A 15,927-nucleotide genomic window follows, 5' to 3' on the forward strand; every position below is an offset into this window, starting at 1 on the left:
TCTGGATGAGTAACAAGACCAGCAAGTCTAGCATAGAAATTAGTGTAATCTTTGCTCCATTTCTGGCCTCCAGAGTAGGACGTACACTTGTAGATCAACTGTTTTATTGCAATGTTTGATATTTTTAATGTCATTGTCGGTAGGCTCTCCAGTTGTGCACAAAAGGTGGAAGGATGTGCTTGTTGTTCTGCCTTTTTTGGTGTGTACGTGTGCGTGTGTGTGTGCCAAGTAACATACTGCAGGGATTCACTCTCCCACAGATTGACACTGGTCTTCAGTGTAAGCAGAGAGAAGAAATCAATAATATCAGTTATACTCTTGGTATAGGTCAATGTCCTGGACATGACCGCACAGTACACAGTTGTAAGCATCTAAATATTTGCATTCCTTGAGTTTTGATAGATAGATGGATAGATAGATAGATAGATAGATAGATAGATAGATAGATAGATAGATAGATAGATAGATAGATAGATAGATAGATAGATAGATAGATAGATAGATAGATGACCAGCCACTGTAACTGGGACCATTCCCTTACCCACTGACTCAACAGTGAGTACAAGTCAAGGACCATCACCTCATCTGTTATTTTAATTTATTCAGTGGAAGGATGGCTGCATTTACATTGATGTTGAAGATCTTCCATCCAAATTAATAGAATTATAAATGCAGAAAGGTACCTGCAAATTTTTGATCTACCATGGAATAGCATATGAAAAGTGTTTGGCTGGCAGTAGCTTCATAAAGGTGGTCACATCAAATATTGATTGACTTTCAAGCTCTTTAGAATTATACAAACTCTGTATCATTTAAAGTATTGCCATGTATAGTTGCACATGACTCAATAAATTTCTGCACCTATTTTCTGTCTTTCGAGGAAAATGTAAAGAAACGAGTGGTGGCTCAACACATTTGCACTGTACTGAATTTAACTATATAGCCTCTTAGCTTTCAGCTACTTGTACCATTTCTTAATTTGTTGACCTTATACTGTTTATTTTCAGCTGTTGTATTCAGTTAAACATTCATCAGTTATGGTTAGTTTCACAACTTTCATCTCTCCCACCTTCTCCAACCATTCTCTGGCCTACTATCACAGATAACTTGCTAACATGGGTGGTTCTTCAGCTAATAGGCCACCTTGACCTTGCAGGCTATAAAAGTTACCCCAGATGACCTGCCTGATGTATAAGATTCTTGTTATCGACTTCAAGTCATTTGATGACACACTTACTACTAGTTAATTCACTACTTTGAGCTTCTATTCAATTTTAAATGTTTAGGAAGCCGTTTTTAATGCTATTACCTTCCATACATTTTTATTTCTACTTAACTAGATTTTCTTTCTTTCCTTCCTTTTTATTTATATGTCCAAGTAGGTGACCTAATTGTTCTACTGAAAGTGTAAAAGCACCCCGTTTAGTTCCTGGACTCCTGGGTGAGAGTCACTGGCTTAGTCAATATGCTTACTTTTACAAACAGCGCCAACTGCTGGAGGTAATGAAGTTGCGGAGTCAATTTCTATTCGCAAACATCTCCACGGTGCAACGCTGCTGACCTCCCGCGGCAATATGTGACGACAACCCCTAGATGGCAGCAGCGTCCTGTTCCTCCAGGACTGAGCTGCAGCTGTCCTGTTGAACTGGGTTAGATTTGTGGGGCAAATGACCTCATGCCGTAGCATCCTCTTCATCACAGAGGAGATGAAGAGAGGATGATGATGTCATTCTCTGCCACGGCCGTTTTCACCCTGTTATAACTAAAAGCGTGGGTGGATTGGCATCACTGAGAGAAGACACGCGACACCTTGCAGCAGCTAAAAGCAAACCGGGAACTAAATAATGCAACACCAGAACTCAGTGACCCTCGTGGACATGTGAAATCGTGTTTTCCTTCGTTAGAATTTCGTTAGAAAGGCCTGGACTATATGAGAAAGTCAGATATGTTAATACAACTTCACTGTGCCGACATGGACATCTGTGCCTTTCCATATCACATCTGATGTAATATCTGAGCTTGAAGCAATTAAAGCATAAATTTCTATGGTATGACTCCCACGCAACCCGCATCAGCACCGCATTAAGTGACGCCTGGGACTGCTGATGTGCTGTGGCGCACACTAAATTTGGGTGGCGCACACTGCACCAAAACCCCCCGAAACGGAATCCCAGGATATCCCACCCCCACCCACCCCTCGAATCGGAATAGCCCTCGTTCCTCAGTCCTCCTATTCCCCTCCTCTTTTACCTCCGCCTTCTCTCATTATCACCCCCTTCCTCCTCCTCCTCCCCGGCTGTCGGCCTCACGTCCCCAACTCGGGAGCGCCGCCGATCGGTCGCCAGGATTTTCCCTTCTCGGCCAAAATGGAGGAGAAGGTCTCTCGCTTAATGAAGAGAGCACCGACTATATGAGCGGATCTGCTTCAATGATCGGCATCAGGACCCGCTTTTGCTGATATAATAGTTCTTGCAGCAACCTAACACTTTGAGGATATCTATCGCTATTTCCGCACAAGCGAGCGCAGCCATGAGCGCAGGAGAGGGGCTAGATGAGGCTGGGAAGGACGCGGCAGACATAGCGGCGTTTTTCAAATCCGGTAAGTCAGAGAAGGGGCGAGTCTCCCTCTAGGAGACCCTGAGCTATCGGCGTGTTCACTGGTGGTCTGCCACATTGGTGCCAAATATGACAAAAAGCAGTGATGGGCGAGATGCAGAGTGCGCGTCGGACGTGCTGGAGAGATGCTCACAGTTTTGTAGTTATTTACCACATTGTAGTCAGCCACTCAGTTGTCATGTCGCACCTTTTTTAATGACAACCACCAATCATACCTCCTGAAATATGGGATTTGATTATTATGCAGTGACCCCATTTTGGGTTGGACCAAGCAGCCTAGGCTACAACAAGGTGTGGATGTGATAGAGCTAGACCGTGGTCTCCTCGGGCTGAAGGAGTGTTTTGATGCTATACACACACTATCCATCACGAACCCCACCAGATGTGACTCGATCTTTTTGTAAAAATTTCTTTTTCATGTCTTCAAATAGAGAGAAACACGGGAAGCCAGTAGATGGGGATCTTAACGAACCTCTCTCATCATCTTATGCACTGATAGGCTAGGCCATAGATGCATGTATGGGCAATAGGTTGCACTCTACAGCGTAGAGCCTCCCTGATATGATGGCATCATCACAACAAACAAGGATTGGCCTGCCAGCCTTATCCCTCACCATGGAAATAATGTAAACACTATTTATAGGTCCTAGAGGGCTTTAAGCCTCCTTGATATCAGCCATGCATTAAGATTTGGGTGTCTGTGGCAAACATTTTTTTAATCCGTTTTTGATCTGTCATTTCAGATAACCGGAGTGTCCTTACTCCAGTGATAATAATTCCTTATGTGTTCCACTCTATAGGAAGATCTGTTTTAATCTGTATCTTAACCAGACTTAACACATTCACGATTAAATGTTTTCTTTTTATCCTATTCAGCCTTTATACAATACCTCTTTAGTCGAATTAGACAATCATTAGGCTGACAGTCCAGTATTGGGACCACCTCTGATACACAACAGCACAAGTCTCTCTCTCTCTCAGCTGTTTCTCTCTCTGACACCTGGTGCCTTGGGGTCTGCTGTCCACCACATCCACTTGTAGGAACACACACACTTACACCACTTACGTGAAAATTATTTGATAAATGCAGCAGCCTTGCGCTTGCACGTGCGCACTTTTTAAACAGCCGATATAAACCCCCATACCTTCTCCTGGATATTGCCTTCCCTGCCAGTCAGACAGTAAGGAATGTTGTCAAAATGGATTGTGTTCAAATCCGTTGTTACGGTTGGTTGGACGCCTGCCAATGTATTTTCCTATAGCTGTGTTGTATCAGGCTGGAAAGTTGGCTCAGAGTGAAGTTGGGCTGCTTGGTTGTTTATATAGCAGCAAATGCAGTTCATACAGTATTCATGATGGAGACAGAAATAGGTTATGCCCTCAAGAAACTTTTACGAGAGCCTATTATGAAGAGAAAGTATGGAAAAAGAAGGTTCTGGGAAAACAACAAAATGCATTGTGAATACTGTCGAACAGTTCAAAGGTAAAAGTTACGCTTTTCTTTGCTTTTTGAGACTTTGAAAAATATGCCCAAAAGCACAAAATCATGTGCACTCAAATACATTAGTAACCTGAAATCAATCTGACATTGAAAGTGATATATTTTTACAATTTAGCAGTTTCCTCCTTTCAACACTCTTATTAATTTCTATGTACAGCTCCTTAAAGCTGATTGATTCATTCATCAATTTCCCTGACCTTTCTTTTTATGTTCTATTTCTATACCTTTTTACTCTCAGCCCAATGCAAACATGTCAATTAATTAATTTCTTCCTGCATGCATAGCTTGAATCCTAAACCCTGCCAGCCTGTTCCATGTTGAAATATTGCCAAACAGCTGCCCATCCTAGTTGATTCTGAATACCTATTTTGGGGATTTGTGTGTGTGAGTGTGTGTCTGTGGGTGCACTGTGGTGCCCTAGTTAGTCAGTGAAGGAAAACAAAAGGTAGCAGATTCTTTTACTGAACCAACACTAAAGTGATCGATGGGCTACCTGAACAGCTTGGTCACTGACTAAGAGTCTGACTTAGAGAAAGACTAACGTCTTTACGATCTGGATAACTATTTGAGCTTGTACATTATGTATAAAGCTGGTGGACTATTTGGATTGAAAGTGATTTGAGTTTCATCAACACATTTACATCCACATCCAGCCCTGGTGTTTAATTCGCCTCACCTGAACGGATAATATTCTCACTGGTCCTCGAAAATACTCAGTGTTCATCCCCGCGTGATTATTTTCAGTGAGCAGATGGTGCTCCATCTCTGAGTCCCACACTGTTGCTGTGGATCACAGCTCAGCCGCTGAGTCACTCTCCGAGGTTTCTTGTGCCATGACTTAGACTCTAATCTCGAAAATGTTGCAACTGGTCAAAGATGAGACATATTCAGCTGCTCAGCTGTTTGAGCATCCGTCAAGATTTTCACCTAACTGCAGAGAAAACCTCATAAGGCATGGCAGTACAATAACACTCCTCATAGTTATATTTAGTTGTTCCCTATCCTTTATATAAATAGCACAATCAGTTGACTATCAGATCAAGAATATGTATTAATACTCCTTTGTTTCCAGTTTGAATTTTGGATTGGATCAAGTATTTGAAGTAAGGCATCATGATGCAACTGCTGATTACTCGAAAACGTAACTGTGAAAATATTAGGTCATTTGTGATCAAGGCAAGTTGCTCGTAACTAAAGATTTCCCTAGATATCGAAGTCAGGAACTGTTCCATATCTTTATCTTTCTAAATGAGCATGAAAGTTGAATGGATGAGATCTTAGTTTTGAACATGTAAGTAACTAATGTAAATAAAGATAAAAAAAGCCCAAGAAGCATTAAATATAAGAAAGCCATCATATTAATGTGAAAAAACCATGTCAGTCAAACTCAATAGACTGAAATCCTATAAAATATCAACCATTTCCTGTTTGAAAATGAGTGGGTGGAAGCAAATGCTTATTCATTCCCTATTTAACTCATTATATGTCTGTTCTTGGTTATACAGTCTAATATATACATATACACTATCTGTAAATAAATAGAGCTATGTAATACACAGTCCCTCATTGCAATAATATATGTGTAACTGTGCACTGATCTATAATAAGTTACCTACGCCTATCTAAATATGTAGTTTTTTGTAATATATCATTATTAGGGCTGGGCCATATCATACCGTTTACGGTAATACCGGTATAATGTTGGGCAACGATAAGAAAATGAAATATCGCAATAGAATATGGGTAAAATGCGCATGCGCAGTGCCTTTGTTTTCATATGCACATGGCGGAAAAAGCATGGCGGCGATGGAGAATGAGAAGGGCGAAAGCGGATCGTTGATTGAAACAGATGAACCAGAATTGGTTTGTAAAAATGCTGAAACTTCACTGGTGTGGAACTGGTTTGGCTTTCGTCCGTCAGATGCACAACAAAGCACTATTTTTGTTAGAGCATGCTAGCGGGCCGTCGTTATTACCGTGTTTTTTTTCTTTCAAAATACGGCACACATAAAATCAATCCATTGATTTTTCTGAAAATCGACAGCGCCCCTTATAATCCCGTGTGCCTTATGTATGAATTCTGGTTGTGTTTACTGACCTGAAACGATTTTATGTACACGGAGCTCGAAAATCTGTCAAATGTTTTAGTACGACTTTGCTAAGCTACGAACCCGCACCGCTTGATGGATTGTCGGAGCATTACGGCTATCGTAGGCAGGAGCCTCGCGGAGTGATACGTACTGTGCTTCAACATAATATTACCGTATTGTGTGTGTATAACCTCTTTTAAGTTTTGTGGATATTATACATGGTTATGCTGAGGATATGTCGGCCAGTTTCCACTGGAAATGCCTTTTGGTTAAACTGTCAGCAAGGAATTTACACTGTTACATTTTTATGTAACTTTAATGCACATAAAAAACAGCTGCTTGTTTAAGTGAAAATACATTGATGGGTTTTTTTTGCACTAATAAAGTTGTCGAGTTGTAAAGTATTTTGTCTTGTGTCAATTATATTGTCAGTTATATAGTTATCGCAAATTTTCAAATGTATATTGTGATAAATATTTTTGGTCATATCGCCCTGCTCTAATCATTATATACAATTATCCTTATTTAATGTGCAATAAAACCATTAGTTTGCAACCTAAAAATCCACTTATTGTCAAAATGAGTAAACTTGAAGTGTAGGTCTGTCAAAGAACAGCACTCTTTGTCATGTATATAGTTATTTTCCTGGGTTTGCTGTTAATAATGTAAGAGTGTGTGAGTAAAGTTGGGATTTTAAACTTCTGTTCATTCATTCATTCAGACAATTATACAACTGGGGTTGCAGTGCTCTGAGTTTGCAGTTTGCAGTGAGTATTGCATGTTCTACATTACAAGTTGTGCAAAATGCAAATCATTATCCAGTTTGACTTCTACAGATATTGACCAGTAAGTGTTATTTCATGCTTAAATGACTCTATTCCATGTAATGTCATACATATGGCATGTCTGTCATTGAGATGTGCTGCCAATTTCTAATTTGGCAAAATGCTGAATAGAGTCTTCTGTATTCCATATGGCCAGTGATGTGACACTTGCATCACTAGCAATATGAGCCAACAAATCAGATTATGTTGCAACCCATCATATCTTCTGATTAACCGCTTTCAAATACATTAAGGCGCTTTGGGGCGAGCCTTACTGGCAAGACAAAAAAATAAAACTGGGATGATGGTATATTTTAAAAGTTATTATTTCATATAGTCTTTTGAGTGATGCTAAATGAAGTTACTGGCCCTGCGCAATACTATTATTGTACAGAGCTGCACTGTGAAACTCAATTGGCGTAAAAGCAACCAGATGTATGTTGGAAGAAGGTCCAATAACTGTCAAAACATCTTGCATTAGAGCCATATTCCCAGTCTACAGTCAACTACATTGGTTATAGGACTGGCATCTTTAGTCATAATATCAATAAACTATAGGGTTTAGTACGGTAGGGCAATATGGCCAAAAATATTTATCACGATATATATTTGAAAATTTGCGATAACGATATAACTGACGATATAATTGATGCGAAACAAAATACTTTACAACTCGACAACTTTATTAGCGCAAAAACCTCCATCAATGTATTTTCACTTAAACAAGCAGCTGTTTTATGTGCATTAAAGCTAATGCAAATTCCTTGCTGACAGTTTAACCAAAAGGCATTTCCAGTGAAAATGGGCTGAAATATCCTCAGCATAACCATGTGTAATATCCACAAAACTTAAAAAGAGGTGCTTTGCAAAATGAAACTGCAGTGTGCCAAATAAATAAGTCAAATATGTATTTTTCTGGCGCATTAAGTGAAGCAAAACAGTCAGATTAGTCAAACCATACTCAACTCATTCTTCTTGCTTCCTCTACTTCCATACCATTGATTCATTAATTCTGAATTCTGTCACAGCTGCTCTATTCTCATGTTCACAACACAACTGATAGCCTTGAGTTTAATCCGCTTCATACGCATGTCTCTTAACTGGTGCCATTTTGGGATCCTTATGCACACACGCAATACGGTAATATTAGGTTGAAGCACAGTACGTATTACTCCGAGAGACTATGGTAGACATAATGCTTCGACAATCCATCAAGCGCTGCGGCTTCGTAGCTTACCAAAGTCGTACTAAAACATTTTTTGACAGATTTTTGAGCGCCGTGTACAAAGAAAAGTGCTTTGGTGGCTATATGACGGACAAAAACCAAAGCAGTTCCACATCACTGAAGTTGCACCATTTTTACAAACCAATTCTGGTTCATCTGTTTCATTCATTGATCCGCTTTTGCCCTTTTCATTCTCCATAGCCGCCATGCTTTTTCATGTGTGTATGAAAACAAAGGCACTGCGCATGCACGTTTTACCCATATTCTATCGCAATATTTCATTTTCTTATCATTGCCTAACATTATACCGGTATTACCGTGATATGGCCCAGCCCTAGGGTTTAGGTTTTTTGCAAAGATCTACTTTTTATGGCATGAACAACTATTTGCAGTTGTTGTGCTTGTACTGTTAAAAACATATAATAAGCATAATAAATGTTGTCTTTGTTAATACTAAATACAAGACATACATATATTATCAAGTTAGGTTTGCTGTCAGCCAAATTTAGGTAACTCATTTTGGTTTGCTAGCTAACCCTTTGGCTAATGCTAACATAATGGTGTGGCAACTTCACTGGCCAGTTGCAATGCTGATTCCAGACCACGATTATTATCATGATGTAGGAACAACACCAACATTGGGATATCAGATCTTGGACTATTAGGGATTATTATGACAACCTTGTACTGCATAGACAAGTTTACAGAATCGTACCAGTGACTGACTAAACAACAGTGACGCTTACTGGGGCTCCATCCATGTTGCTTTTAATGGCTTGTCCCTCAGTAATTCTTGCAGTAAGACTAGAATCAAAATGCTTCAATCATTATTACCAGAGTCAGTCTGACATTAAAGTGAGACATTTCTCTCTGTGTCCAAAGTGAACCCAGTGACCTCTGCCAGTGCAGGCTGCAATAGCAGCCAGATCACTGAGCAGTGATTCTTTATTTTTGTTGAGCACACTTGCAATCGATGGAAGCATAACGACCTAGCGTTGCCTTGCAGACTCAAGCGTAAATCTTATATAATCATGTAGATGAGGAAGAGAACTTTAACAGACAGTGCAGTATGCATCTTAAAACATGCAGTGTGTACTGAGAGAAATGGCAGAGTGAAGGCAAAGAGAAACAGATTGAAGAAAGTGAATGTAAATGTGGGATTGAGGGGAACTGGAGTGAGATCCAGAAAGAGAGGACATGACATACTTAGAGGGACAAAAAAACCCTTCAGTCATCAAATTATAGATCTGAGGCTTGGGTGGAGTACACCCTGCAAAATGTAGGCTACTCTGGTCTTGAGGCTGAGACCTTACGGTCGCTTCTCGGAGCAGCTTAATTGGCAGTTGGTCAGAGTTAAAGACTGTAAGCTTAGATTGGCAGTGCCTGTGCTGCTAAATCAGCCGGCACTGCTTAAAGAGTCTGCTAGGTAAACTTCCACAGAAAAACAGGACTAGTTTGAAAAACATAGATATCCCTATGCTTTTTGTAAAATGCTAGTTACACAAGGACAAAATAACAATCTCTTTCATGGCAGCATTTGTGTTTGCAATCACAAGAAACAGGCTGATAAGTAGGTTTGCCTTCCTTAACGCTGGGATATATGAGTGTATTTCAGTGTTGCACAGAGTAACAACATGAACCAACATTTTTATATGTGAAACGTTACTTTAAAACTAGGGTTTAGAGTAACTGGCTAGTGGTAAACATTGGTAACACTTTTGTCTGCCTTTCAAATGTGACAAAAATAAAGCATCCTCATTCTGTGTCACTGTATACAAATAAATAAAATAAATCCTAAATTATAGTGCTGTCAGCGTTAATCTTGTTAAAATGACGTTAACGCCATAACCGCATTAATGCCACAAATCGAGTTAGCGAGTTAACGCAGAGCGCCCCGTGCGTGGGGCTGCACAGCGGCAACGCGTTAGCGCGGTTAGCTAGTTAATGTGTTAGCGTGTTTAGCTTGTTAACGCTTTGGCGCGGTTAGCTCGTTAATGCGTTAGCGCTGTGCAGCCCCACGTGAGGGGCGATCCGCATTAACTCGCTAACTGAGATTTGTGGCGTTAATGCGGTTATGGCGTTTACGTCCTTTTTACAAGATTAATGCTGACAGCACTACTAAATAATCATTTTTCTTTTATTTTAACTCTTCTTTATTAGCCATCATCAGCTGATTATGCCGTCCAATGCCAAATAAGGCAGTGGTCAAGAATTAGTACCTTGGTAATAGTTAAAAATCAGTAAAAGAAGCCAAAAATGACAACAACCAATAAACTATTTGTTATATAAGTGTGACGCAGCAGAGAAAACCAGGGTAAAGTCCAAGATTGACTTGTAGCATGTTTGCAGATCAAAGTTTTAACTCCACTGGCTTTATAAGCAACTGTCGATCAATCATAATCCACATAGTGCCACAGACTAAAGATGGAGAAGCTGTCAGCAAAAAGGGGGGAGATTTTGCTGGTTGAATGACTGGCCGGGTCGCAGCCCAAGGTTTGCGTGGCTGCACTCATCGGGGTGTTTTCCTCCTAGCCGACCTCCTTGTGGGACAAAGATTTGGAGTAAAACTATGTGTTATTTAGACTTCATGCATCAGAAAACTATTCAGTAAACTGCATTTTTTTGGCATAGTTTTAAGACATATTTTCAAACAGTCTTAAGATAGCAAACATTCGAAATATTCGAAAGTCCAGTTATTCTTCATTGCGTCATTGCTTGGCTGTTTTTATTCGCAGCAGAGATTCTCCGTATCTTTGGCCGACGTGTACATTTTTTCTTGTGTACTCGTCAGAAATGTTAGAACCTTTGCTCTAAAGCCAACAGTTAAGACGCTGTCCACAAAACATACAGATTATGTATATTAAATGCCAACATCTCGGAGCCAGGAAATGTTTTAGGCTGTTTTCAGAGCGCTTGCTTGAAAACAAAGTGATACAAACTGGACCAAAAGGACTGCTTATGAACTTGAGTTCTCCCAAATTGGTCATTTAATACTGTATACCTTCAGTTTTTGTACCATAAATAATAAATATTTGCACATTCATGCTGAGCCTTACAGTGTTTTTAGCCATTTATGCTTGTTTATCAACTACTGAACGTCCAAATCTTCTGTCAAAATCCAATTATCTTTCACAGGTGTGCAAGCAACAGCGTATTCCAAAATTAATTCTCCATATAAGAGAGAGATAACAGACCCATAAATCAGTTGTGCACAGCCAGTAAGCAAAAACTGGCCCACCATAGGGTTCGATCTAACCCACTGAGTAGCTTTAAAGTGTGTTTAAGGCATTAATAATTCCTAATTTCAATTTAAAGCATTGGCAGTGTGGTGAGACTTATATAGGAGTCAAACTGTATGGAAAGTAATTAATCCCTGATATTAGCAAATTGAATTTAAACAGATGTACTAATTTTCCCCCCTAAACATATATGTTGCAGTGGAGTGGCATTTATGTTCCATCCCACTTGTGATCAAATTGGGTAAGTATGTGCAATAAACAGACCAGATGCTGGTGCCTGTGTGCCTGAAATACCCTCACAAAGTTGCTGATATGGCTAATAAAGAGTTAATCCTCCACTTACTGTGAATTTATATAAAAAGCCTACTGTACACTGTATTATAAGGGCCAGATATCGGGATCCATTTCTAAGAGTTCATCAGAGAGTTTTATGGCAAAGACAATCAAGAAGGGTGCACAGTGAGGCAATTACCTGTTTTACAGCCAGACCATGCTGATCGATCTCATCAAAGGCTCTCGACCTTTTTGAGAGTCGTAATACACTCTATCACACCAAGTTATTGATTGTTGTAAAATGTCACGTACATCTGTGGAGTCGCTTTGAAGACACACCGACATGGCCTGGGCCATTACGTTAACACAGGAAATGTGGAAGTGTGTGCTGCGGTTGTTTCAGCTTTAATGAAGCCAATCAAACTTTTCAGTTTGCCATTTATTTTCTTGAGTTAATTTGACTTAAGGTCTTGAGTGAAACTACGCTGCCTTATTTTGCACCGTGACAGAGATCACGTTCGTTCATTCAAGGTGGTTAACAGAAAAATTATCCAGAAAGATCAGCTGAGTATTTGTGCACACGTGTGAATGGCATCGGTTACTAGTGTCAAGTCAATAACCAGGAATTCCAGAAGGTTCGTCTTGTGTTCTAACACACGCACATTCATATACATATGACACACACATGCACATATGTATAAATCACTACATCCCACCCACGTCGCCCCGGGCTTATGAAGCACGGGGGGGGGGTGGGGGGGGGGGGGGTGAAGGAAGATTGCAGGTCATAAAAATAAGCTGTGGGTTCGTCTCTGTGTCTTCTGCAAATCCCCCATCTGATAAGAGCGAAGCCTATCACTCAACTGCAGTCTCCCACTCGTTCTGTCCTTTTTCATTCCTTTCCTCGCCTCCTCCACTTCTCTCCCACACAGCCTTCCATCATTACTTCAGACCTCGCTTCTGCTCAGGGTTGTCATATATCCAAGTAATGATCTTTTATTGTAATATTCAGATCTTCCGTTTGCAAGTCCCACCACATCTAATTCCATTCTTTTCTTGTACCTTCAGTAACCGAGACACCAATGCAGAGATTATAAAATGCTTTACATCATCGTATGAAGTTCCATATGTTCATAAATGAAAATAGGATTCTTCCTTTCTCAAGCTTTCTGCTTATACCCTCCCTTATCTCGTCCCTCTTTCAGGCAAAGGTAGTATCTGAATGTGGAGTCTTTTAAGTCAGGAGCATCATGCAATGCTTTGTGTCTCAGTTTTACTTTCACCAAAAGCACTTTGAGAAAAAAAAACACGAGCAATGACTCATGAGGCCAGTGCTCTGCTTGAGTTCTGGGGCTATTTTTTTAAAATACTTTTTGAGAGAAAGGTAGCATGTCAAGTGTCAGGCAGTGTGCTATTTTTTTCCATTCATAAAACCAGTTAGCGAGAATACCAGTTGCTTTTTTAGAGTTAGAAAGAAAAGGAGGCCTCATTCTTACACTGTGCACTCTAGTTTCTTGCTTTAAAAAAAATTACAGCTCCTAATTTAAGTCTTTCTGTTGAATTTTATATGAGGCTGATGGCAGTAACTTTAAATAATTGATATTCTGTCACACGCACAGAAGCACACATGCAAAAGCTGCATTCATGAAACTTCATATACTGTTACCGAGGTGATCACATTGACAAAAAAAATCCTCGGACTTCATTAAAAACACAGAAACCCTCTAGAAGAAGGGCCAAAGCCATCTGTATGCTCACAGACTACTGAGGTCCTTTGATATATGCCGGATGATGCTCAGGAAGTTTTATGAGTCTGTGGTGGCCAGTGCCATTGTCTGCGCTGTGGTGCAACGGATAGCAATAGACTCAATAAACTGACCTACAAGGTCAGTGATGCTGTGGGAGCTCGACTCTCTGACAGCAGTTTCAGAAAGGAGGATGCTGTCCAAGTTACGGACAGTATTTGACGATCTATTGCATCCTCTCTGTGAAGGTTCTCAGTCATCCAGGTCATCGTAGTCTAAGAAGCTTGGAAAGAAAAGCGTCTGGACGTCTTTAAGTTGCTTGAAGACGTTTCACCTCTCATCCGAGAAGCTTCTTCAGTTCTAGGGTCAAATGATGGAGAGTCCCAGATTTAAGCCCTGTGGGAGTGTCCCCCCGAGAGGGACAATGGACCCCCTAATGATCCTCTACCTAATCAGCCAAGGTGTGAAAACGGGTGCAGGTCACAATCAGCCAAGGTTTCGGGTGAGCTCATTGTGAAACCTTGCCCCCACCCTATCATATGATTTCCTGTCAGATGGCCCAGGATGTGAGTGGGTGTTAAGGCGTCTGGGAAAGGATCTCAAAACTGGATTATAGATGGCAGACAGTTGGTGTCACCATTTGACCCTAGAACTGAAGAAGCTTCTCGGATGAGAGGTGAAACGTCTTCAAGCAACTTAAAGAAGTCCAGACGCTTTTCTTTCCAAGCTCCTTAGTTTACACCCTCTCCATCTTCTACTGGAAAGCCACAGTAGCACGGTCAGCAAAAGACTCATTCTACCACGATGTACCACAGCACAGGAAAGCATTCCTACCTACTGCAATTAAACTTTACATCTCCTCCTTATGACATCTGGACTATTTTTCACTTGTAATATCTTGCTTATATTGTACATAGTGTTGTTAACTTTGGAATATTTAATTTAACACTTTTCCTATTTATGTTTAAGCTGATTCTGATAATATACCCGTACTCTTTACTGCTCTTCTCTGCAGTGATAGCATGTTTTACTTTCTTTAGCAGGCAAGTCAAGGACGCTCTTTAGTCAGCATGAAAACAACAAATCGGACTAAAGTGCATCACGGGCTCAGCTTTGGTAAAATCAAAGCACAGCTTGCAGAGTGTGTTTGCATACATGTGTGAGCTTGTGTGCTGCCCGTGACTGCTTGTCTTCTGCCAACAGCTGTACTTACTCTGTCCAGCAGGAACTGTGTAGTCTCTCTTCCCCTTGCAAACAGACTGACTCTGCATCATTCACTCTTGCTTTGAAGGCAGCAGCAGGCTCTGATCTGTGTTGCGTGAACAGTGCCAGCCCAGTGCTCCTCGGACTTAGCCAACAAAGCCTCTCTGCCTTTATATAAAATGGGTTGAGGATCAAACTAACATACCATCCTAATGTATAGGCTTGCAGAAGTACTGGTTCTTGCTTCTGCTGTTGTCGAATTTACACATGCACTCAAATGAATTTGATTGGTCACACTTAGAGGTGCACGATTTCACTTTTTTTCCCTCTCTCTTTTCCTACACGATCACAAAAACAGGCACAGGATTTAGGTTAACATCTTTCTATATCATCGTTGCTCTAAAGGGGTTTTCCTCTGTTTTCCCTTTTGTAAACATGACATTTCTCTTATATTAATTCTCTTACATTAAATAATCTGCATTATTTATTCTCTAGAAGTTCATTTGTGCAGATTTTGGAGAAATCTGGATCGTTCCTACTTACTTTAAAACTTCCTAACAGCTTGACCTTGTCCTCAGGTACAAGTAAAGATTCTTTTAATTATTTTTAACCTAGTGGTTTGTTTATTTCAAAGTATTTGGTAGATGGTTACCTTCTGTTTTGTGTTCCCTTTGGCATCTCCAACTGGCTGTCTGTCTCTCACAGGCTGCTGTACATGCATGTATATATAAGCTCTTGAAAATTCTGTTAGTGCTTTTCACTGGACCAAAAACTTTATCTACACTGTACAAAATGAAGCGTACTGTGCGTGAACAGGTGCTTACTGTAATCCTGGCTAGGCGACAGCATATGCCAGGCTGTTCTTTTCATAAAGGAGTCCAGGAAAAGTTAGAGTGAAGGACTAAGCTGCCCCTCTCCTCTCCTGTCTGTTATCTTTTGCCACTATAGTGTACAACTAGTGAGCGACCCAGAAAGAGTTTCTCAGTCTTCTACAGGCTGCAAGATGATTTGGTCATTTGGTCCAGCTGTTACCTGCACTGACTTCTGGGAAACTTCTATTACAGTCTGGAGTCATTTCATTCATTTTTATTTATTTTCAAGGGTTTATGTCATCGGCATGGAATGTCTCTCACATCAGTGTTCCCTTTGAAGTAATGTTGCCTTATTTATTTATGTATGAATTTGGCAAAATTAGATTTGTGTGCTGGATG

General features: G+C 40.4%; 1 protein-coding gene across 3 annotated transcripts in view; it reads left to right on the forward strand.

Moving 5' to 3' along the window:
• The first annotated feature begins 2,300 nt into the window (after positions 1-2,300).
• Positions 2,301-15,927, forward strand: part of triob (trio Rho guanine nucleotide exchange factor b) — a 108,871-nt gene continuing 95,244 nt past the window's right edge. For all 3 annotated transcript variants that reach the window (XM_087848026.1, XM_087848028.1, XM_087848027.1), the window contains exon 1: positions 2,301-2,599. In XM_087848026.1, the coding sequence (XP_087704152.1) occupies positions 2,530-2,599 (70 nt within the window). In that variant the 5' untranslated portion in view covers positions 2,301-2,529. The remainder of the gene's footprint in view (positions 2,600-15,927) is intronic.

This window comes from Neolamprologus brichardi, chromosome 11 (assembly GCF_056152115.1).
Source record: "Neolamprologus brichardi isolate AB-2024 chromosome 11, ASM5615211v1, whole genome shotgun sequence".
Lineage (NCBI taxonomy): Eukaryota > Metazoa > Chordata > Actinopteri > Cichliformes > Cichlidae > Neolamprologus > Neolamprologus brichardi.